Source organism: Plodia interpunctella, chromosome 29 (assembly GCF_027563975.2).
Source record: "Plodia interpunctella isolate USDA-ARS_2022_Savannah chromosome 29, ilPloInte3.2, whole genome shotgun sequence".
Taxonomy (NCBI): domain Eukaryota; kingdom Metazoa; phylum Arthropoda; class Insecta; order Lepidoptera; family Pyralidae; genus Plodia; species Plodia interpunctella.
Window position 1 is genome coordinate 258,124 of NC_071322.1, and position 25,992 is coordinate 284,115.

At 38.5% G+C, this 25,992-nt stretch overlaps 2 protein-coding genes across 2 annotated transcripts; one reads left to right on the forward strand and one right to left on the reverse strand.

Moving 5' to 3' along the window:
- The first annotated feature begins 1,153 nt into the window (after window positions 1–1,153).
- On the forward strand, window positions 1,154–23,525 carry LOC128682195 (gelsolin, cytoplasmic-like). Its single transcript, XM_053766785.1, has 19 exons — window positions 1,154–1,290; window positions 2,046–2,120; window positions 5,411–5,603; window positions 6,273–6,388; window positions 7,304–7,481; window positions 9,438–9,529; window positions 9,953–10,066; window positions 11,115–11,246; window positions 11,908–12,019; window positions 13,777–13,897; window positions 14,941–15,082; window positions 15,868–16,006; window positions 16,883–16,977; window positions 18,025–18,150; window positions 19,680–19,800; window positions 20,632–20,780; window positions 21,454–21,564; window positions 22,963–23,088; window positions 23,371–23,525. The coding sequence occupies exons 1-19, from the start codon at window positions 1,228–1,230 to the stop codon at window positions 23,422–23,424; spliced, it is 2,259 nt and encodes a 752-aa protein (XP_053622760.1). The 5' UTR covers window positions 1,154–1,227; the 3' UTR covers window positions 23,425–23,525.
- On the reverse strand, window positions 23,441–25,715 carry galla-2. Its single transcript, XM_053766786.2, has 2 exons — window positions 25,343–25,715; window positions 23,441–25,065 (listed from the first exon to the last, which is right to left on the reverse strand). The coding sequence occupies exons 1-2, from the start codon at window positions 25,617–25,619 to the stop codon at window positions 24,875–24,877; spliced, it is 468 nt and encodes a 155-aa protein (XP_053622761.1). The 5' UTR covers window positions 25,620–25,715; the 3' UTR covers window positions 23,441–24,874.
- Between the last annotated feature and the right edge of the window lie 277 nt (window positions 25,716–25,992).

The window sequence follows — 25,992 nt, forward strand, 5'->3', positions numbered from 1 at the left end:
GCTCAACTCTATAAAAGCGACATTTCAAGACGGATTGGTTGAGTTAATAAACCGTGAAAAGATAATAAAAAAATAAACTTACTTTCGCTAATAATATTAGTTGATACTTGCCTGCTAAACTTACCTCAGGATTCACGCTATCTTTTGGTGAAAATCGTACAAAAATCCGTCCGGTAGTGTTTGAGTTTATCGCGTTCATACAGACAGAGTCGACAGGCGGATTTCTTGTTAGGGGTATGATAGATAAATAAAAACAGCGTCTATGATTTAAAAAAATACTTATCCATTGATTTAATTAGATGAAATAAGCGGATATCGATAAATACAATCTGTCTTACGTGTTGCGTTACGATTAGATGATATAAATTGATAAAATCCTGTATCTAAAATATAGTTATAATGCAATGATAATAATAATAATATGTCCGTTTTTCACGTACCTAAATTCTTCCTGCGTGTACTAAATTAAGGTATTAACTTCCCATGGCGGTGTTCTCTAAGGCCGCGTACCCATGCTCAGTCAGATATCAAGGAAGTCAGTAACCGGTAGTTCTTCTTCTTTGCGTGTCGATGACAAATCAACGCTCTATTGGGTGCTACCTAAATACATTCTTGTCAGAACCGAGCCACTTTGATGGCTCCATCGGAAGTTGCCATCAAGTCAGCCCGAGTACAGATGATTGGTCACTCGACTTTATAAAAAAAAATAAAAATATTCGTAGCATAAAAGTATACATTAATACAGAAAACTTTGCAGTTGCCCGGGGCTTCGCTCCCTTGGGAATCTTGAAATAAAATATAGCCTATAGCAATCTTGGATAATGTACCTTTCTAATAGTGAAAGAATTTTTGAAATCGGTTCGGTAGTTCCGGTGATTACCCGCCTCAAACTTACAAACTCACAATCTTACAAAGGCTTACCTCTTTATAGTAATGGTATTGTATAGATTAACAAAAAATATAATTTTACACAGGAAACAAAAAGGCATTTATCTACAGATAGAGATCACGTCTATATCCCTTACCGGGTAGACAGAGCATACAGTCAACAATGCATGTGTGTGCTCCGTTATATACCTAAACTTTTAACTTTTATTATCAGATAACTGTATGACATACTGTAAACAATCAGATAAGCGCTATGACTCACTTAGATATCAAAACAATCAATATTTCGTCTATTTTTGTCCAGTTTGTCAATACAAGTGAACAAGGTAGCGCGTTGATATGGATCACCCGGCTTTTGTTGATGCGGGGACCAGCCCGGGACTCGAAATATGGACCATAGACGTAAGCATACGCGAGGTTGTGCTTAATATCATTTTGAGCATAAACAATATAACCTCTAGAAGTATATAAATAATCATAACCTATTTTTCACAAAATAATGCATTGTTATCTTAATTGCATAAAGTATATGTATGTAATTACATTTGGGTTGACAAAAGGTTATACAAATATCTGAAAACTAGCTGCGCTCCGGGGCTTCAGCCCGCGGGAATTTCGGGATAAAAAGTACCCTATGTTTTATTACAGGTTATATTCTACCCGTGTACTAAATTTCATAACAATCCGTCATACATACATACAAACTTTCGCATCATCACTAGTCCACTAAATAGGATAAGACAATGTCGCTTTCCGCTGTCTGTCCCTATGTATGCTTAAATCTTTAAAACTACGCAACGGATTTTGATGCGGGTTTTTTTAAATAGATAGTGTGGTTTCTGAGGGAGGTCTATGTATATGTTTTTTTTTTCATGTCATAGATCAATTTTATCCCGAGTGTACGTTAGCCATGTTTCGTTTCGTTACGTTAGTCAAAATCTGTTAGGCCTTTGAAGAGTTTTAGCGAAATGAATATTGAAAATCGGGGGTTTTATAATTTGTCTAACAAATAAACTTGTTTTTAGTATCCCAATTTTTGACGTACTTGAATTGAATACTCACATCACAGTTTGTTATGTCGTTTGCCGAATACATTGTTATTCCAAAATGCAAAAAGACTGACGTCATTACATAATTGATTTAAATTGTATCGCCAGAAATTCGAGCCAGTTGCCGTCGACTCGAAAATGTATGGAAAATTCTACAATGGTGACTCGTATATCATTTTAAAGGTAAGATGGCGTCATTTACTTTACTGCAATACATCATGAATCATCATTATCATTGCTACATTACATAGTAAAAACAAAAAGCTTCCGTATCTGTCTGTATGTACGCTTAGATCTTTAAAACTACGCAACGGATTTCGAAGCGGGTTTTTAATAGATAGAGTGATTCAAGAATAAGGTTTATATGTACTTATATAACATGTACGACATCGCAACCATGCGAAACCAGGACGGGTCGCTAGTGAAATATAGCGGTTGACCAGGGGGGCTACCATAAAACAAGTTAGCAGATCATACCGTCCACACGTCCATTACCTAGGGAAGCATAAGTATTCCGAGCCAGATTTTTAAAATTTGCCTCTGTTTAAAAGACATTGATAAAAATGCGATACACCCAGACTTCAACCGCGGGAAAACTTGTCAATCTTAACAATATTCCACCTCCGTCCGTGTCCGTGGGAGTAGGTTTAGCTTCAAAAGTCGACTTAAAATGTTTTTACTAGAGCATCAATCCAGGAAACGGTTAGGCAGGACACGAGTGTTTCCTAGAATGGCATTGCTATACATTAACTTATCTTATGTATGACTATCGCCCGAGTGTAATTATGCGTATTATAATATATAAGGTTGCAACTGTCCGTGCGTTTTAACTCGTGGGTCCCAGCGGAAGACCAGCGCTGCTTACCTCGCGCGGGGTAAACAACATATGGCATGATAGGGACCAACACTGTTCAAATTAGTTTCTTTCGGCATTTCTTCTCAGCAGTGGTCGTTCCGAAATGCCAGTAGTTTGTAGCTTGTGAGAAATAACTATAAATATAAAGATTGACGAGAAAAAGTGCCTGTGAAGGTCTAATTTCTGAATTAATGATTTGATTTGATATGCTGAGCTGGGTCCTTTACAAATTGCGAGCACAATGTAATGTTTTTTTATTATATTTTATTACCTAGTTTAATTTTATATATGTTTTGTGTTTGTTTTTTGAATAAATTAATATGAATTTTTGAATTTTAATGTCCAGCTCTCAAACGAAAGTGAAAGAAGGACAAACAAACACTTTTACATTATATACATATGTGTATTGCAGTGAATCATTCAAATTGTACCTAGCAGTTTATCTAACATAGCATTTTTTATTATCATGTCATCAAGATAAAAAGGCAAAAACGAAATTTAGGTATCTGCTTATGTGTGAATTGTGGCCAATTAATTTTTAATTCTTAGATGGGTTTCCATTCTTCGGGAATGGAATCGCAAATTATCAATCAAATGCTAATAAAACCAATATGAATTTAATTCAAATTCAAAATTCTTTATTCAATTTAGGATGATATACATCACTTATTGACGTCAAAAATTACTTAAACTAAGTCTACTGCCGGCTTCCAAAGCGCAGGTGAAGAAGAAGCGGCGCAACAAACTTCACCGCAGCCTTTTCTCCAAGGACGTCAATTAACAAATATAGGTCTTATATTTGTTAATTGACGTCCGTTGACGACGTATCTAATACAAAGGACACAAAATAAAATAATAGAAACCCTCTTTAATTTTCATTATTTGACTAGAACCGAATATATATATATATATATATATATATATATATATATATATATATATATATATATATATATATATATATATTTATGTATATAACAGAGTATTTATATATAATTTAGTTATTATATATATATATATATATATATATATATATATATATATATATATATATATATATATATATATATATATATATATATATATATATAATAACTAAATTATATATAAATACTCTGTTATATACATAAATACAGAATGTGTATTCTCGTTGAAAAAATCCTTACCAAAAAAATCCACTCACAAATAAGTTTCAGCAAAATAAATTTCAAGCATAATTTAAGAAATACTAATAAGATAAAAACTACTACACCTAGAACCAGTTATGGCAAGACAGACATACTGTATGAAGGGGTGCAAATGTACAATAAACTACCAAACGAACTAAAAGAGTGTAAATCTCTGACTTTGTTTACAGAAAGAATGAAGAAACATATTTACGACCAAGTTTAAAATTATTAAAGTGACAACTGTGCCTGATTTGAACATTGTTTTAAAGCTAATTATTTAATATGATTTGTATTAGTTTACAAGACTCATTGTAAGTGAATTTATTCTTATGAGTCAATAAAGATCTTTAAACCTAAATCCGTTGGGGTGTTACACCCAAGAAGTGATGGCTTGATATAGTCAAGGGCAATAGTAGATGATCTGACAACCAGGAACGCCGACCTTATTAAGTGAAATCGAAGAAGTAGGACCCTGGGCTCCGAAGCTCAGGATGAAACAGAGCAATCGAAGTTGTAGCTTTCCATTACACATAAATCGCAAACGGTGGCCACAATCTGTGACTACATTGTATTTCAGAAAACTATAATATTTGATGGATGTTGTTGTAATAATTTCAATTATATTTTATTCATTTATTAATATTATTTTCATTGTCTTCATAGGTAGGTGTCGACAATAATGTGTTATTGTTGTCTTGTAAGCACTATGTATCACTCGAAAGAAAGTACGGGTCCAGGTCTAAACATACATCCTCGTTTGAATCTGTCGGTTTCATTTATCCGTGAACAATGTACCACGGATAGGATAGTAAGTACTTCGTACGGAGTATCTACTAATTCCATGCAATGTATTAATAATTTCTCGGCTACGTGAACATGAACATATGCACCACACCCAGCCAGCTCGGAGGCTGAAACGGACGAACCGAATACAGGCCGTTGGCCGTACCTATGCGACGCTGCTTCCATCCATCAAAGTCACGTTTGCTGGAATATACGTTCTTCGTCTACATGCTTCACCTTGCCACCAAAACAGCGTCGAGCTCGCTTACTTTTGCTGTCAATACGAGGTATCAGAGGACGTTCCCTAGCTGGCCTCCCAGCGACCGCTACTTTGTGTATTAATAATTTCTCGGCTAATATATAAACTAAATCTTCTATGTATAAAACTCTTGCGTTACTGAGTGGCTGACTGACAGACAACGCACAGCCGAAACTAATGGGCGTAGAAAGCTTAGAAATTTGGTTTTCTGGGGAGTGTAGGTGAGCACTAAAGAAGGGATTTCCTGAAATTCCCACGGGAAACGGATTTTTACTCACATACGAAGTTGCGGGCAAAAGCTAGTCTAATATAAAAGTGATGGTGCCGCTATTTTGCGGGTACGAAGCGCCTTAAGCCATAGGTTTGTCGAAAGAGATATGTATATAAATACATTCGATTATTTCAGACAACAGGAGACGGTAACTCAGCCCTGTCGTACGAAGCCCACTTTTGGCTCGGCGCTAAAGCCACACAAGACAAGAAGGGATCTGCAGCGATCCTGACGGTCACTCTCGACGACATGCTTGGCGGGAGAGCGGTCCAGCACAGGGAGGTGCAGGGCCACGAGTCCAGCCAGTTCTTGGGGTATTTCCAACCAGGCATGTAGGCAGCACCTATAATCAAAGACCCATCTCCAGAATTACACGACGTAACAGCCTCGAACGCGACTGACGTGCGAAAATAGTTTGCCATTATTACATATTAGCGTCCCGTTCCGTCTTTGCTCGGGTATATAACCATAATAAATTATATGCCTACCTAAACCTTCCTCAGAAATCACGCGATCTATTGCGGTGAAAATAGCATAAAAATTCGTGAAGTAACTTTTATTGAGTTTATCGCGAACGGACCGACAGGCATACGTTGTTTTATAAAAAGTTAGGATTATAGTAAGTAGGTTTTTTAATTGTTTTATAATAAATAGGTCATGTGGCAGCTAGACGGGTCGACGATGTAAAGGGATTTGCTGGCAACAACTGGATAGGGATGGCTCAGGACAGATATGGTTGGCGGAGACGGAAGGAGGCCTATACCCAGCAGTGGGTCACGGAGGGCTGCAGATGATGATGATGAAGGATTATAAAACCTAAAATCCTCTGCCGCGTCTGTTTGCCTGTTCGCGATTAACTTAAAAACTACTGCACGGATTTTCAACAATGAGCATGATTTCTGAGGAAGTTTTACGTGTATAAATGTATTTTATTTTTAACTGAGCGAAGCCGGGACGGGCCGCTAGTGAAAACAATGTATTTAAACGTTGATGACAGCCATCAGGTACATAGAGGGCGGCAACGAGTCCGGCTTCAACCAGGTGGAGATCAATGCGGGCGCTGAGAAACGGCTGCTGAGGCTGTCGGGCTGCGACAATATGAGGATAGATGAGGTGAGGCCAAGTGATTTCTCTGGCTGTTTAAGTCCCACAGCTGGGCAAGAGCCGCCACTAAGGTCCAAACATGAGGTTGGAAAAATATAGTAATTTTATTTAAGTAGATTACAGCGTGTGATTTAGTTTACTAGACTGATAAAGTGAACTTCGATTGCGTGAGAATCAGGGGGGGGAAGACGCGGATGACGCGAGTTCCACACACATAATAACGCAACATTGTTTTCTGTGTGACGCACACCTTTCTTGTTAGTCCGATAATATTGTTCTATTTATTTATTTCACTACTTTAAAAAACAACAAAACATAAAAATCGGCAACGCGTTTCGTCAATAAATATATACAAAACATAAATTCGCTACATGCTTCGTCAATATTGGATATTTTGAATTAACCGCAATGATATGTTGCATGCCTGCAAAGGTAAACAGTTGAAACTATTATTGTATACAATACAATAGTAACTTGTCCTTCACAGTTACTGCAATAAAGATATTTGAGCTTGAGTTTGACGAGCTTCGTCACAAATATTACAAAAACACCCATATGACATGACAAAAACCAACACTACAAATGAGTATCTTTCGGCATTTCTTCACAGCAATGATCGTTCCGAAATGACAGTAGTTAGTAGCTTTTTCCGGACATTATAATATAATTGACATGAAAAAGTGCATTCGGAGGTTTAATTTATGAAATAAATGATATTTGATATTATATTTTGAACGTCCGCCTCTTACATAGTACAGAACTCGGCAATATAGTTACTCGGCAATAAAATCATGTCTCCGATACCGCATAGAATTCACGCGAAGCCGCGGCCAAAAGCCAGTGCATAAAACAAGAAAAAAAAATGCATGTGAAGGTCTAATTTCTGAAAAATGCTGCGAGCTTGACTGCGCCTCTATTCCCCAGGTGCCGGCTGACATCACGTCGCTCACCAAAGACCACTGCTTCATTCTAGAAGAGGACCGCGATATCCTGGTGCTGATACCGGAAGGCGCGAAAGCCACGCTGCGCGGGAAAATAATCGCGGTCGCTAACAACCTCCGATATGAGGAGCACAATGGCAGAGCCACGATATACATCATTGGTATGTTAAATTCTTTTTTCTTCACATCTCCGTAAGTTCTAATTTCGCAAGAGGGTGTGACGCCGCGGCGATTACTGCCTGCAGTGTGCGCCGTGGGCCGGGTCGTGAGGTTCCCTCTATTATGGTTGAGCTACGCGATGGCTGTCCCATGCGTCAACTCGTGAACGGCTGCTGCCAGAGGGAACTGGTCATCTCGTTTCTCATATATTTTTATGTAAGTTAATTGTGTTTCACATCGATATATATATATATATATATATTATAATCAGCACTCGGATCACAATCATAACCTGTTTTGATATACCTTTTGACTATGTACATTATGTACTTTTATATATTATTAGAAAAAAAAAAACATTGTAAGAAACAATAATGGTAAGCCGATCTGACATGATAGGGACCAACACTGTTCAAATGAGTTTCTTTCGGCATTTCTTCTCAGCAGTGGTCGTTCCGAAATGCCAGTAGTTTGTAGCTTGTGAGAAATAACTATAAATATTGACGAGAAAAAGTGCCTGTGAAGGTCTAATTTCTGAATAAATGATTTGAATTTGAATTTGAATTTTGCACACTAGCGCCCCCTCATAGTTTTGTTAATTTATTTTCATTTCTTACGAAGGATTTAAAAATATGTAATTATTTTTAACAGATTACTACTACAAACTACATAAAGAATTATAGTAGAAACGCTGAGGGTCGTGGTCATTACGTGGAATGAAACTCACATAACGACTTTCTTGGCACTATTAATAGGAGTAGTTTGCCATTGCCTTCTCCGTTTCACACACAAGTTGATCAATCAACCAGTGTGCAGGTTTCACTGGAAGCAAGTGGTGGTCGATGAAATCTACTATCTATACATGAGTCAGATTAGTATACAAACTCATGTGGCACGAGTAGGATTCGAACCTGGGACCTTTCGATTCTCAGGCGGGCGTCTTAACCATTACACCACCGCCGCTTCAACAATATAATGTGGTCACGGTGTACTAAAAGAAATTTAGTGGCGCCACCGTCGACTTTGTCAACTGTGAACTAAATTATGCAATGGAGAACTACAAATGCTTTCTACTGAAATTCTTTATCTATTATGGCATGATATGTTCAAACATTTTTTTTAATTTTCGCTAAGAATTAAGAGAAATTACGCCTTTCGCCTTGAAAATGGCTACCACGAAACATACAAACAAACCTAACTCGATACTAACGTCCATATATGCATATTATGCTACTTGAACTGAGGGCGAAACATGGGTTTGCATTTTAATTCTCGCTATCGAATCGATTCGAAGTGAGACGCGGCGAACCAATCACATTGCTTGTCGTCGCTTCACAATGGCGCACTGTGATTGGTTACAGCTGTGTGAGATGTAATTAGGCAAATCGCACTACGTACACTGTTCGATACATATTAAACTGTCAGATACTTTATCAGCAAGCTGTGAAATAGTTAATTTACCCTAATTCTTCCTACAAATATTATATAAATGAGAAAGTTAAATGTTTGTTACTCTTTCACGCAAAATCTACTGGACGGATTGTTATGAAATTTGGTACACGGGTAGAATACAAACTGGAATAACACATAGGGTACCTTTTATCCCGAAATTTCTACGGGAGCGAAGCCCCGGGGCGAAGCTAGTATTATAAATGCAAAAGTAAGTTTGTTTGTTACCTCTTCACGCTTTATCTACTCAACTAAAACATCTTAAAATGTTGCTTAGATAAAGATATACTATATATAATATATAGTACGGAGAAGAACATAGGGGGAACCCTATGTCCTTCTCCGTCGGTAGTGGTGTCCTTCTCTCTCCTAACGGGAATTATTTTTTGGGATGAAAGGTATTTCATCCGAGGATGAAAAGTATTTTTGGGATGAAAGGTATTTCATTCAATTGAGGCGGGCAAAGCCGCAATTAAACATTAGTTTATAATATATTTATATCGTTCTAGATGAGTTCGCGTCTGATGATGAGATTGACTTATTCTTCCGGGTCCTCGGGTCAGGTTCAAAGGATGACATTCAGGACGATGACTCCTCTGAGGTAAGTAACTGTTCGCCATCTTCAAGAGCCCTCCGTGGCCCACTGCTGTGTATAGACCTCCTTCCGTCTATGCCCTATGATGTAAAATGAGAGGATTCGATTTTATTGGGGGCATCGATTACGATTCTACTTGGGGCAAAATACATTTTTTTGTATGTATACGTATATTTTTAACGCGATAACTTTCCAACCGTTGGTCCGATTTTGATGAAATTCAAAAGGTATGTAGGATTTGTCTAATTTTTAAGGTCGTAGGTCAACATAATCGGTTAATTCGTATTTGAAACATTCACAATTTTGTAAAAGTTCATTCGCGAGGCGATTTTGTGGCGGATACTTTTCTGTATACGTTTTGACGAAGCAAGCAGCAACTAATTATGTAATCATTTATACAAATAAAAATGTATTGATATTATGTTCCAGGGTTACGCCCGCGCAGACATCAATACAGTTTACCTGTACAAGGTGATACTGGGCGATGACATCGACCTGCTCACACTTAACAAACCCTTCAAACAGAAGCAGCTGGCGTCTGATGTAAGTTAGATTTCTTTTCGTGTGTTTGTTGGCACTCTCTCTCTCTCTCTCTCTCTCTCTCTTATCCTCGAAGCGGTGGTGGTTCCGCATATCGAAAAGTCCCAGGTCCGAATCCTACTCGCGCCACATTAGTTTGTATACCAATATGACTCATATTTTCAATTATGCCAAAAGAATTAAAGGCTTAACTTTAAAGACTCTATTAATACATGTGAGTACTTAATTATTTAATATTATCATTTATCACCAAAGTTATCGAGGTTTGCGTTTATCCCAAAAAATATCAATGAATTTATGGACGCAGTTTGAAACTCCAATTATTCCAATTCATAGTTTATCGTGTTCTCTCGCTCTCGCGTGACCTCGGCATAGGCAAAAAATAAATAAATTTGACTTTGTGTGAACCGCTGCACGGAACCTACCTTTACTATGAAGCGTGGTAGTCAGGTGGCACACTCTAAGTATTGTAACAAATTATTATAGATTTTTGGATAAATTTTTGTTTTCGATTTTTTATGTTTTGACTATGCATGTTTTTAGTTTCAATGTCGTTTCTATAAAACGTTAACTGTATGTTCAATTCCACTAAGTATAACGCTACTGCACTGTCTCACGTCGCTCGGCTATTACATACAGTTAACATGTGTACAATCGCTAATCGGATTGTATTTTTTATATGAAAAAAAAAACTATCAAGAAAAGTCGTAGAATAAAAGTTGCTTGTTTTGATGTACCCAAGTAGTCTTTAGGAGGTTTTGCGTTTGATATCAGTGATCCTGTATACACTAACCTAACATAAGATACTATCACAATGGATCTTGGTTATCTGAATATATATAAGACCTATATTTGTTAATTGACGTCCTTGGAGAAAAGGCAGCGGTGAAGTTTGTTGCGCCGCTTCTTCTTCACCTGCGCTTTGGAAGCCGGCAGTAGACTTAGTTTAAGTAATTTTTTGACGTCATAAAGTGATGTTGTATATCATCCTAAATTGAATAAAGAATTTTTAAATTTGAATTTGAATAAATGATTGTTGATTTGATTATAGGAGGTGTATGTCCTGGACACTCCCTGCAGCGGTATCTACATCTGGTTGGGCGCCGACGTCGACGCGGACACAAAAAAGAACTATTACGATATTGTTCAGAAATACTTGGATGCGAAGGGCTATCCATCTTGGGTAATATCTTGTTCGCACATACCTTTTTTATTTCCCAGAAAATCGAAATAAACAAAAAAACACACCCAAAAAAAATGCGCGTGTGGTCGGAGGGCCCACTTCTTGTTTATCTCATCTTTGATTAACTACGACAGTAAATAAATATATCAGGACAAATCACACAGATTGAGCTAGCCCCAAAGCAAGTTCGAGACTTGTGTTATGGGATACTAACTCAACGATACTATATTTTATAACCAATACATATATAGATAAACATCCAAGAGCCGGCCCAATCAGAAAAAGATCATTTTCCATCATGACCCGACCGGGGATCGAACCCGGGACTTCTCGGTTCAGTGGCAAGAACTTTACCACTGCGCCACTGAGGTCGTCAAATTGAACAAACAAATTTGAATTAATGACAAAATTCGTGTCTTGTAGCAAAATTAGTCCTTCGAGCCGGATAAATTTAAATCTTAACCAATATTATAAACGCGAAATTAAGTTTGTTTGTTTGTTACCACTTCATGCTCTATCTACTCAACCAATCTTCTTGAAATTTTGCCCACATGTAGTTTGAAGTGTGGAGAAGGACATAGGATATCTTTCATCCTGGAAAAACAGCTGTTCCCGTTGGAAATTTACGCGGGCAAAAGCTAATATCTACTATAACCCGCAGGTGCACGTGACCAGGGTGTCAGAAGGCAAGGAGTGCTCCAACTTCAAGCAGTACTTCCACAGTTGGGACACGCTCAGCTCATTCTCTGCCAAGAGCTGTATGGCCGACAGCGGTAAGTCACATTCATCATCATATCCAGTGTGTTATTGCTAACACTGGTGTCAGATTTTATTCATGTCGCCTGAAGGCATCTGACATGACTTTTACGACTACTCACCGCCATCTAGTGGCAGGTAGTCGTGTACGCTCTACTCTGCTAAACTGTCAACCAGTGTGCAGGCTCAAGATGTTTCCCTTCATTGGAAGCAAGTGGCGGTCTATGAAAACTACTATATATGAGTCAGATTGGTATACAAACTCATATGGCACGAGTAGGATACGAACCTGAGACCCTCCGATCCACAGGCGGGCCACCACCGCAGTCACTGAAGGCCTGCCACGAAACATACACGTACTTGGCACGTCACTAAACGTCCACATGCTCTCTCTGTTAACATCTAAATCTATTCCGTATCAAAAAATAAAAATACGTGTGGAGCCGATGTCGATGCTCGTGGTCAATCGACCACGTTACCAATACACGTGTCGTTAAGTGGCCATCCATAACGTGTGAAATATATTTATCACTTAAGAAAGAAAGAAATCATTTATTCGGCAAACACATAAAATCCAAACATACAAAAGAGTAATAAATATATATCGAATAAAATATGTAAGCCGAAATGGCGACCAGCTCAGCATGGTGCCAAGGTATCAAGCCAAGGCGCTGATTTTCAGCTGGAACCAAGTACAAAAGTAGGTATGGTGGCAAAATAAACAAGTTAATATGTACGGCGCGTGTATTTGGACAACGCGTCAGTCAGCGAAGACAGAACAACGGAACGTTTTTATAGCCGTGTTCGTGCACAGCCGCCATGTTTGTTTTTTTTTTTTTTTTGTCAACGTCACCTACCTACCTAAGAACACTCTGGCAGCTAAATCCGTTCAGCGGTTTTGGACATATGAGGTAATAAAAAATATTACAATTTTCAATAATTTTATTGGAAATTCAACTTTTATTTTATTTATTCATTCAAATTTTGACATTTTTAATAATTATGTAAATTCGTCCTCCTAATTTTTAATATATGTATAAGACTTATATATTTGTTAATTGACGTCCTTGGAGAAAAGGCTGCGGTGAAGTTTGTTGCGCCGCTTCTTCTTCACTTGCGCTTTGGAAGCCGGCAGTAGACTTAGTTTAAGTAATTTTTGACTACAATAAGTGATGTATATCATCCTAAATTGAGTAAAGAATTTTGAATTTGAATTTGAATACATACATACAAGATACGCGCGAGAAACAATACCCTTCCTTTGCAGTCGGGTAATAAACAACAAAGAGTTGTGTACTCTTGTAGCAATACAAGAAAGTAAATCTCAGTAAACATTAAAGTAGTTTTCAGACCAGAGGAGGTTAATGCGGAATTGCATCTCACTTCTCACCATCGAATTGATTCGAAGCGAACAGCGAACCAATCACATCGCAGTGTGGTTGTCGTTACGTCACAATGGCGTGATGTGATTGGTTCGCCGCGTCTCACTTCGTACTCAAACACGCAAACACTTCGCCCACAGAATTCTATTCAGGAATTTACTTCTGGTAAATCTGTATATATAAAACTCTTGCGTTACTGACTGACTGACTGACAGACAACGCACAGCCGAAACTACTGGGCGTAAAAAGCTGAAATTTGGAATGATGAATTTGCTGAAATTTGTAGCTTCCTAGGACAGTGTAGGGGAGCACTAAGATGGGATTTCCTGAAATTCCCACGGGAAACGGATTTTTACTCACATACGAAGTTGTGTGAATGTGTAAAATAACAGATGCCGGCTATTACTCCGGGGACGCTGATGAGGCGGCGGCGAGCGCGAAGCAGATCGGAAAGAGCGCCTCCGCGAGAGGGTACATGCCTGACCAGGGAGACGGGACCCTCACAGTCACCAGGTACTTACTACATGGGTTGCAAATGGCACAACCGGCACAATAAACTTGTGTGAAATATTTAATTTACCTTTGTGAAATTATAATTTTGTTAATTTTTTGCAATGCATATTAATTTGTATGCTGTGACCTAATTTATTTCTAACTAGCGACCCGTCCCCGGCTTCGTTCAGCAAAAAACATATTAAATTCATACAAATTATAGATTTTCATGAAACATGGCTAAGAACACTTGGGATATAAAATTATCTATGACACAAAAAAAACTAAAAGAAAGTCGGTCTATCCGTTTGGGAGCTATCATGCCACAGACAGACACGTTAAACATATAACACCTCTCTTTTTGCGTCGGGGGTTAATAAGGTCAAAGGAGACGAGTGATGTAATAAAATGAAGGGACAAAACCGCTCTGCCTCGAGAAGTTTTGGGTTAAGGAGGGAGATTCGTCACATGTATTTTTTTTAATATACCTAAGTACATTTGTTAATTGACGTCCTTGGAGAAAAGGCCGCGGTGAAGTTTGTTGCGCCGCTTCTTCTTCACCTGCGCTTTGGAAGTCGGCAGTAGAATTAGTTTTAGTATAATTTTTATGACGTCAATAAGTGACGTAACTTAATATAACATCCTAAATTGAATAAAGAATTTATAGTAAACCTTCTGACCTTCCCACTCAGCCTCCCGCGGTCGGTTGCCGACGCGATATAGAGAATAGCAATGTATCTCTATCTCTTTCAAACACCTGCGCGCGCACACCGCGTGATACATCGCGCATGCGCACTACGTCATATAGCGCGCCGTTTGCCCCGACGCCTCTGTGCTCGGCAGTCAGCCACTAACCGGCAAGCTATTCACATCTTCCGGCGCGTTCCCATATCTATCGCGACTTTTATAATTTCATGGGATTTTTCCGAACCCTTCTGTATTTTGTAACCTCGTGTGTGTGTGTGTGTGTGTGACAGACAATACATTTTATATGAGACTACCTCGTATTCTTACACCCCTGAAACCCTTCTCATAAATTTTGAATTGGAATGTATAATTGACAGATTCGCCGGAGGGGACAGCGAGGATGTGACAGAGAAGTTTGAGTCAGGTCTATCCATTCTGTACCAGAGTGAAGTCTATATTATCAAGTACCAGTTCACGAACGACGATGGCAATGATGCTTACGTCATTTATTATTGGATTGTGAGTATTTCGTTGATAATAATCTATTTTTACGAACTAACAATGTGGCTGAATTATATTTGTTTTAATATTCGTTTGCTTGTTAAGTACACTTGTTAACACGCTTTATTTATATACAAAAGCTTTATTTACATTAAAAACTAGTAAATAACAATTGGTTAAAATTGTTATTTAGTAGCTTTTGCCAGTGGCTTCACCCGCGTTAATTTTCCGGGATGAAAGGTAAAGGTTAAACTACGTGTGCCTATGAAAAATTTCAAGAAGATTGGTTGACTAGATAGAGTGTGCAAGCGAGCTTGACTAATCCTGTGCCACAGTGTCGCCGAACTCAGACACACGCCGACGCGAATGCGTTCACGCATTCGCGACACATTGCTTAGTTAATATGAGCAGTTATTTACCGCATTTAAAATCCAGAAATACCGAACCCGTCAAAGTTTTGCGAACTGTTTGCGACGACAGCGTTGGAGCCGGCATTGCATTCGTTAGAACACGCGACGTGTGTTTTCAGCGTATCAATTTGACAAAGGCCATAGATGAAATCCTGAATCTTATTGATGAGAGGATGGATATAGAAGTATATAAGAGGAATGTTGATCTCCACATAAACAAAATTGTTAATTTAAGATAAATTTAATTTTAAGGAAATGTATTTAAATAAATGATAACATGGACAGTTGGTTTGAAATAAATACATTTATATTTTTTAACTATAAATAGATATAAAATATGTATGTGTAGAAAAGAAAAATATATAAATATGGACATATTATATTGTTCAATAGGGCGCCGACGCGTCCGCAGAAGACAAGTCGTCAGCGTACGAGCTGACGTTGGAGCTGGAAGAAGAACTAGGCGACGGTGTGACTTTTGTGAAGGTGCCACAGGGCAAGGAGCCCAAACACTTCCTCACCATATTTAAAGGTAAGTACTTAATTTCTTCGCTTTGTTCCCAATGTGTAACACCGGGATTTGTAACACTGATACACGAGGGGAGATAAAAATTCCCGAGGGCGGAAGTGCGGTTTTGCATTTCACTTCTCACTATCTAATCGATTCGAAGTGAGACGCGGCGAACCAATCACATTGCGGTGTGGTTGTCGTTGCGTCACAATGGCCCAATGTGGTTGGTTCGCTGCATTTAGCTTCGAATGGAATCGACGGTGAGATGTTTTGGAAATGATTTGTTTCCTCAAAAAAATTGACGGATGTTAGCGCGGCCGCAGCGGTCGATCTGAGAACCTGTTACACATATTGCAACTTCGTCCCAATGAGTAATACTTTTATTCAATGGAACTCCGTGTTTTATTTTAATACTAGCTGTTCGCCCGCGGCTTGCTTCGCTTAAATGGCCTCGGGAACAGTTTTTTTTTTTCGTATTAAAATGTGATTGGCATAGTTGGAATAAAATATCCATAGCGCGTTTTAAGTACACACAGCGCCATCTAGAGTTTTTGTTGCAAAGTTTTTTCTTATTACTAATTTAGCGCCAACTATAATAGGATACAGGTTTTTCGCAAATCTCACGGCAACAATAGTTTTATCCGGGATGAAAGGTACCCTATGTCCTTCTCCATACACTTAATTATATAATATGCTACATTTCAAAAAGATTGGTTGAGTACGTAACGCGTGAAGAGGTAACAACAAGTAAAATACTGGACAACAAACACAAAGTGAATTACTGGACGGGAATACAGAGTGCAATAAAATTATTACTCACCGGGACGAGCCTTTGTTTCAATTATATGATACATGTGGTAGGAATTAGATAGGTTTACCTACTTAATTTGATTTCAGGAAACCTGGTCATCCTTTTCGGCAGCAAGGACGACGAGTACAAACCAACAAACGCGAAGCAATCCTACGATGACGACAATATTCGTTTATTTAGGGTGTGTTGTAATGGAATTACATACGTTTTTTTAAGTGAAAACTTCTTTAGCGGCATAGTGCACTTTTTGCGATGGATAAAACAATGTTACAACTCACGTCAGGACACGTGACATACACGTGATCTAGGGTCTTACCATCCAATGATACTTAGACCCTGGATCACGTGTCGTGACGCGAGTTGTAACATTTTTTAAACGACCTGAACTGAACTGCATCGCATATTCGTACAATCGAGTTAATTTTTAGTATGAATGAGATTCATTTTAGGTGCCAAAATTGCGCTGAGTTGCATTGGAATCGTTCTGTAAAAGTTGATGGTAGGCGAGCCGATCGAAAATTCTTAAAACGTCAATTATGCACAACGTATATTCAAGTTCAAGTTTTACATATTCAAGTTTTCACTCCTGCCAGCGCTCCCGGAGTGCAACTCGGTTTTTTTTTTTTGACAAAACCTTGATTTTTGCCAAAAACTTGTATTGTCATCAGAGATATTTTGTTTCATTCAACGCGTGCACACAGGATCGGCTTCAAACGTGAGAACTCCTCGACGGTTTACAGCACGGTTATGATTTGTTGCCACGCTTTGAATGCAACAAGATCTCTCTGAGGACAATAAAAGCTTATGTCATAAATGTATTTTTTGTAAATAATTATGCTACTTAGTAATATTTATATAAAGACGATCTAGATACTCGTACGTAGTCTTTTTTATATATGTGATTTGTGTTACTTAGCCATTCTGATATCTTTACCATCTGATACTAACCCAAAAAACGACGACCTCGGTGGCGCAGTGGTAATGTGCTTGCCTCTGAACCGAGAGGTCCCGGGTTCGACCCCCGGTCGGGTCATGATGGAAAATGATCTTTTTCTGATTGGCCCGGGTCTTGGATGTTTATCTATATATGTATTTGTTATAAAATATAGTATCGTTGAGTTAGTATCCCGTAACACAAGTCTCGAACTTACTTTGGGGCTAGCTCAATCTGTGTGATTTGTCCTAATATATTTATTTATTTATTTAAAAACCTTCTATCTATTACCAGGTGGAAGGCACAGAGCTGGGAGTGGACATGCGAGCGGCTCAAGTGGTGGAATCTGCTTCAGTTCTAGAGGACGACGACGTGTTCGTTCTGGAAACTGCTGGAGCTGTCTACCTGTGGACCGGGAAGGTGAACTTAACTTCAAAGTTAACGTTAGCTAATTTTTGATGTTCCCAAAGTACATCTGTAGGCGTCTTAGTGTTCACTTTAGTCTCCTAATTCCAGGGTTGAAATTATTAAAAACTAGCCTTTGCTCGCGGCTTCGCCCGCATGAATTTTGCCAAGGGAACAGTTATTTTTGCATGGATGAAAGGTACCCCATGTTCTACTCTATTCTACAAACTACATGTATGTAAAATTTCAAGAAGATTTGTTGAGTGATAGAGCGTGAAGAGGTAACAAACAAACATACATTCGCATTTGAGACATACATTAGAATTAGGATACTTTGACTAGAATATAAATTAAGTCATCGCAATATATTTATATTCTACAAACAAAGAATAATAGGGCTCATGTGTATCTATCAGTGTATGTGTTACCGTTAGAATGCATAATTCGTTAATGTGCACATTAACTAGACAATCTGCAGCCACTTTACGACCTAAACTGAACTGCATCCAAACATCGAATTAATTATAAGTATGAATGCGCTTCATTTTAAATTGAACTGAGTTGAATTGTAGCTAGTACCTAGGGTTAATCAATACATATAATAAAATTGAAGAAAGGCCAAATTTGTACATTGGATATTTTTTAAAAATTCTTCATGGAATATACTTAGTTACTGATATAGATGACGAAAATATAGTTTTGGAAATTTTTGTCTGTCTATCTGTCTGTCTGAAAGCGCATCACTCGAAATCTACTGGACCGATTTGCTTGCAATGTGGTATGTAGGTACCTTATATACCGGATTAACATCTTAGATACATTTCATCCCGGTAAATGGTCAGGTTCCCGTAGGATAATTGAAAAAACTAATTATGAATCAAAAATGCCTCAGAATCCCGGGTTTAACATCTTATAGACATTTAATCCCGGAAAATGAGGGGGGTAAGCTGTAGGAAAATTATATACATTTTATCCCGGTAAATACGCGATAAAAAAAATACTGAGATTTTGCTATGAAACTCACGCGGGCGAAGCCGCGGGCAAAAGCTAGTTAAAAATGTGAGAGATCAAAGCATACTTTCAAGTTTTTTTGGAACGACGAAAGTAAGTATCTCTATTCACGCACGTGTGTCTGTCACAATTTGTCAATTACTTTTATTTATTACTTGCAAGCTTTAATTTCGTTGCACCTGTCCCTGAATGTTTGTTTGTCTGTCTGTAATCAAATCTTGCAAGTTAGATTTCTCCTACTTCCAGTCGACGTGGCAGTTGAAACTTGACAATGCATTATTAGGTATAACAATCGTGACTCGGTTTTGGGTATCGATTGTGACTAATTTGTGTTTTGTTAATTGAAGTCCTTGGAGAAAAGGCCGCGGTGAAGTTTGTTGCGCCGCTTCTTCTTCACCTGCGCTTTGGAAGCCGGCAGTAGATTTAGTTTAAGTAATTTTTTTGACGTCAATAACTGATATTGTATATCATCCTGAATTGAATAAAGAATTTTGAATTTGAATTTGCAATAAAGTAGTTAATCATGTATTTAGGAATCCGATGCAAAAGAAGCGGAGGCCGCTCAAAAGTTCGTTCAACTTGTGGTCAGTGACGGTAAGGTTGTTGTGGTCGTGGAGCAGGGCAGCGAGCCTGACGGATTCTGGGATGCTCTGGGTAAGTGATTATCTAATGCCGGCTCCCCGCTGTCGTCGAACAGTTTCTGTATACATTGCTGGTTTTTCATTGCGGTAAATAATATCACTCGTACTAACTGCGCAATGTTCGCGCGTTCGCGTCGGCGTGTGTCCGAGTTCGGCGACAGTGTGGAGCTGGTGTAACGCTCGCTTTGGGTCGTTCTTTTACGAGGTCGCTCTCAGAGCGTTTCGACCGCCGCGGCCGCGCTGTAATGACAGCGGTCCGTCAACTTTCTTGAGCAATCAATCATTTCCAAAATCAATCATTCATAAAATTGACATAACCACAGTACAGATTAATTATTGTAAGGTCAGATAGTAAAACTAATTCTTGTCTTTGTCAGCGCGGCCGCAGCGGCCGAAACCCTGTGGGAAACACCCGGGATTATTTTCATCAGTAAATTTTCTTGTCAAGTTTTATGAAGTGAGTTTTATATGTATATAACTTTTTTTTATACTACTGAACTAGCAAACAAGCATGCGGCCCGCCTGATGGATATACCTTACATGTGTTTGGTCCTTCGAGCCGGATTGCCTCCTCATTACGGGCTAACCCAATTCGACTTATATACCACTAGCTTTTGCCTGCGGCTTCACCCGCGTTAATTCCCACGGGAACAGATATTTTTTTCTTGGAATAATAGGTGCACTGTCCTTCTCCGTACTTCAAACTGCATGTATGCAAAATTTCAAGAATATTGGTTGAGTAGATACAGCGTGAATAGGTAACAAACATACTTACTTTCACATTTATAATATTAGTTAGGGTTAGGATGGATTCACGACAACATATGTCTGATGGAACTTCTAGGAGGAGCTCCCGACGAGAAGGAGGACCCCTCCGGATGGAAGCTGACTCTCAACCGGCGCGTCACCGCGCCGCGCACGCTGACAGCTGTCACTGTCACTGTCACCGGCAAGATCAAGTTTGAGGAGTTGCCGCTGGAGTACACGCAAGAGGTATATAACAGACAAAACATAAAGCAAATCAAATCATTTGATAGTGTGTGTTTGACGACCTCAGTGGCGTAGTGGTATAGTGCTTGCCACTGAATCGAGAGGTCCCGGGTTCGATCCCCGGTCGGGTCATGATGGCAAATTATCTTTTTCTGATTGGCCCGGGTCTTGGATGTTTATCTATATATGTGTATGTTATAAAATATAGTATCGTTGAGTTAGTATCCCATAACACAAGTCTCGAACTTACTTTGGGGCTAGCTCAATCTGTGTGATTTGTCCAAATATATTTATTTATATTTAGTGTGGGGTCGGCACAGTATGTAAGTTCCTTCCACTTTGTTCTGTCATTCGCCATATCCATTGATACTCCTCTCCTGTTCACACTGTCCTTGACACGCTCCATGCATTTCTTCTCAGGTCTTCCTCTATTCCTGGAACCCTTTACTTCCTAATCTCTTCTTAAAATATGCCCGTACCTGACCTATAACTATGTAATTTCCGAAACTACCGAACCGATTTCAAAAATTCTTCCACCATTAGAAAGGTACATTATCCAAGATTGCTATAGGCTATATTTTATCTCAAAATTCCCATGGGAGCGAAGCCGCGGGCAACACCTACTATATATATATAATAATATAATATATATATATAGTATAGATAATGTTTACAGGATTTGTCTGACGATGGAATCTACATCATGGACACAGGAGAGGAGCTGTACCTGTGGCAGGGCGCCAACACTCCGGGCAGAGCCCGCGCTGTCCGGAGTCAGATCATTAAGGTAAGGCCGCATTATTTGAAGCGTAGATATAGAAAAGGGGCTTAGACAAAATCACTATTTATTGTTGCTGTTAGGCTTATTTTAATTTGTGTAAACATTTGTCAAGTTTGTCGCCCGTATGTATGCCGTACTAGTAAATATACGTTTTATCTATTATACTATATCAATTTGGAAACGATATCCGAATTTGGTAAATACCTAACAATTGATATAAGACGCGCTAAATCACGTGATCAATCGATATCGCAAGTTCGTAGACAATGTTTTAATCGTATACCGTGCTGTTCTCAACCTTGACGTTGATAAAAAAAAATGGTTGCCTGTAAACTCGGTTTTACGGGCGAAGATTTTACGTGACAACGTCTTTTTACGCGCGCGGCAGACCGATCATAGTTGAGTGGGAGAGAGACGCAAGGCATTCGGCGGGCCTCTCTCTCGTTCGGTGACTCATCGTAACGTTACCGGGCGTTACATTTTTTCATAAGTGACTCCCAGCCGCAACCTAATTTAAGACGTTGTCACGTCAAAAAGAAAAGAAGAGAAACTTAAAAATATGCTCAAAAATGATTATCAAAATTGTATTTTACTATCGATATTCGTTATAATAGACGCAAGTCTATGTTATGTTAGCAATGCAGCGCGCCCAGATCGCAAACAAAATGGTTGCCTGTAAAAAAAAACAACAGGATTTAATCATGATTTAATCATTATCTAACATTATTTTAGGTATAATAAAAAAAAATCATTAGGTGTTCAAGTGGTGAATCATTCACCTATAAGTGAAATGAAAATTCTTCAGTTTTGAACTGTCTTTGTCTTATAATACCCTAAATTGAATAGACTTGCAAAATGTAGGTCAGTGCCTCGGCAAACCATAAATAGTCAAATTGTTTTATCGTCTAGAGTCTACACACAAAACAGCACTTAGGTGCCTACGCTCGCTGTCGCTGGGCGAAGTGCGGTTTAGCATTTCAACTTCTCACCATCGAATCGATTCGAAGTGAGACACAGCGAACCAATCATGATCGATTGATGATGAGAAGTGAAAATGCAATACCGCACTTCGCCATGTCGATCGTTCGATTCGATTTGTAAACGGTCCCGCGATGCCCTTTTTAAATATATTAGGATTTTGTACATATATTAACAAAATGGCCGAATTGATACTCTTTTTTTTTCTTTTCTTCTTTGTGGCAATCAAACTTCTTGAATAGAGCTTATTTTCGCCAGTGTCGAGTTACATCGTTATTGGACGATAGGATAGGATTACAAATTATTGGCAATGATATATATATATACACTATATCCCATAACACAAGTCTCGAACTTGCTTTGGGGTTAGCTCAATCTGTGTGATTTGTCCTGATATATTTATTTATTTATATGTGTTTGTACCAGGAATACATAGAAGACGACGGGTTGGAGCGCACCGTGGAGTCCGCGCTGGTGGTGTCGCTGCGGCAGGGCAGCGAGCCGCGGGTCTTCAGGAAGCTGTTCCCGACGTGGGACCGCGACATGTGGACCGTGAGTATATTCCGACCGCGACTAAAATCCCACTAATATTAGAAATGCGAATGTTTATAATGAAATTTGGTACATTCATAACAATACAAAAAGGGTAGGTACAACCAGGAGGAAACGAGAAGGGAGAGGCGTTGACGCACGGCTCCGACGGTGTCATGTCGGAGGTTGTATTTATGCTTCCAATCGAAAACGCACTGTCTGCGCGGTCTAGGTCTAGGTCTGAATAAATTATTTGATTTTGATTTGACCCTATTTAATTTAAAATAACATTTATCTTTTCAGAACCAAGATACATATGAAGACCTGAAAAACAACTGCTTGCAAGGAAATATTTAAGATTGATAACACCGTGTGATGTAAATTACTAGTTTATTAACACAAAATATAATTATAATGTAACACAATCATGAACAAAAATATAACTTACTTTTATTAAATTGTTTTTTTCAAATATATTAACAAGCCTTCAGTTCACTTTATATCTACTTTGTGTGACTATGTCAGCCTCGTGGGGGATCTCTAATATAAACTTTTCTAGCTTTCATAATGCATGTCCACAATGGATATAAATGGATTTAGCCATATGTGATAATGGACTGCTCAACACATATGTTCATCAATCCAATACACACGGGCACTATGGCTAAAAATTTATCGCGTAGAGCAGAATACCAACCACATTCCAGCTAGATGTGATCAAATCATCCTCCTTGTACACACAGTAATAATATTTACATGGGTTTTATTTTAATACTTGTATCTAGATGAAAGATACTTTATACTAAACTAGCAGCAGGTCCCGTCTTTGCTCTGGTAAAATCACAATAAATTAGACACTTAAACCTTACTCACACAATTTGGTGAAAGCCATACAAAAATCCATTTGCTAGTTGTTTCAGTTTATCGCGTTTGTACGGACAGACATGGGGAGTACTTTTGTCCGACTTTGGTTGGATCCAAGAGACAGAATAAACATATCGTTTGTTTCGCTCATACAAGAAAGAAAGAAATCATTTATTCGGCAAACACATAAAATCCAAACATACAAAAGAGTAACGTGTAAAAATAATACATGAGAAGAAACAGGACAGAGTGGTAATATCTATTGCCGTCAGCAGCCCAATCTCCTGCTTTGTATGAGATGGGTTGGCGGCATAAAACTAACAAGCTAATTTATATGGAATTTTTCTCATTTGGCTATGCTACACGTAGTTAAGTTTTTTAGGGTAAAAAACAAATATTATTGTTATATATTGGCCTAGTACTTGCTCACTTTATTAATAGATAAAATGTGTATAGTCTGTGGCTTCATGTTGACACTTAATGTGACATGTGACATTACTTCACTTTGTTTTTTACCGCCAATACACAACACTGACAACAGCTACTTAGCGTGTTTTATTTATACACAATTAATTGTTATTTCGAACATAACAATTATGAATATAAAAAGAACCCTTAAAAAATATTATGTCTTTGGATCTAATCGTAGTATTTAAAAGAAAAGGTAAGCCTACCATCCCGCTTCTCTTTCTTTTGTATACGTGCATCTGTCAATCAGAGAAAATCAAGTGCTATGATACAAGATTTACAAAGAACTATTTAAAATCGATGCTGCTCACTAGCACTTGTATTACCCCTAGATAGTCGCACTACGCCCCTAGGTATTATACTCTATTGATACTAACAATAGTGTATCAAATCAAACAATAGTGTATAGTCCTATAAAAATCTTAACAGAATTACAAGGTCAAAATATATACATAGTTTTTATTATCAAGACTACCTATTTAACAGCGATGCACTGATTGATAATCTGTACAAGGTTATTGTTCTCCAAAGCGGCCGCCACTCGCTCCTTGTCGGCCAGCTGCTTGTTGACCGCGTCTTCCGACATGTGCGTGCCTTCCGATACTGACACTGTTACCTTGAACCGGCTCGGTAGCGCTCGGAGCAGCTGGACTCGGATTGATAGACCTGTAACAACAATTTCTACATTAACTAACAAGCAGGCAAACAGATGTGTGGCCCACCTGATGGTATGTAGTCACCACAGCCTATAAACGCCTACAACACCAGGGCTGAAACACGCGCGTTGCTTACTTCATGTCCTAGGATACTTTGCCACAGAACCCTGTAATTACACTGCCTCTCTCACCCTTCAAAACGGAATACAACAATGCAAGCACTGCCGTTTGCAGATAGATGAGAGTGAAGCATACTACCATAACTTAAAAAATGTAACAAAACTAACCTATCAATGTTGCCATACTGCAATGTGGAATTGTCGGCGTGAAGGACACATCTACTGTATTCTCTTTATTGTTAACCACTATATTCTTCTCCTCCACCACGTGCAGTTCTTCCAGAGTCAACGGATGCTCAGGATCATTAATGTTGCGAATTAAATCGAAAATCTCTCTTTCGTCAAACTCGTCGGTAACATCCTCATCCTGGTCTGTGGAAGTGATTTCTCGCTCGGAGCCCTTTTCGTAGACATCGGGGTTCACATTGTCTGCGACTTTGGTCATGTTGTTTGTTGTTATTTTGTATAAAAACGAAATAAAAACAACGCGATTGGAAACTTTGAAGGATAATCAGTAGACATTTTTTTTTGTTTATTCCCTCGTTTTATTGAGGAGGCAAAGGGTACTAGCCCATACAGCCAAGTCTTTTGTATTTAATATTTATATATAAATAAGAGTGGCTAATATCCACTGAAGAAGAAGACATAAGCCAATAGACAGTGCCAATCGTTCACAACTTCACAACTAGTGTCTACAAGTAATGTTGTTTTTGCACATATAAAAACATTTCATTTTTTGTGCGGGGAAAGTGGGAATTGTGTGCTTAGGGTGATGTGGACAGTTTTTACCTTCAGCTCAGCGACCTCCCTACTAAAGT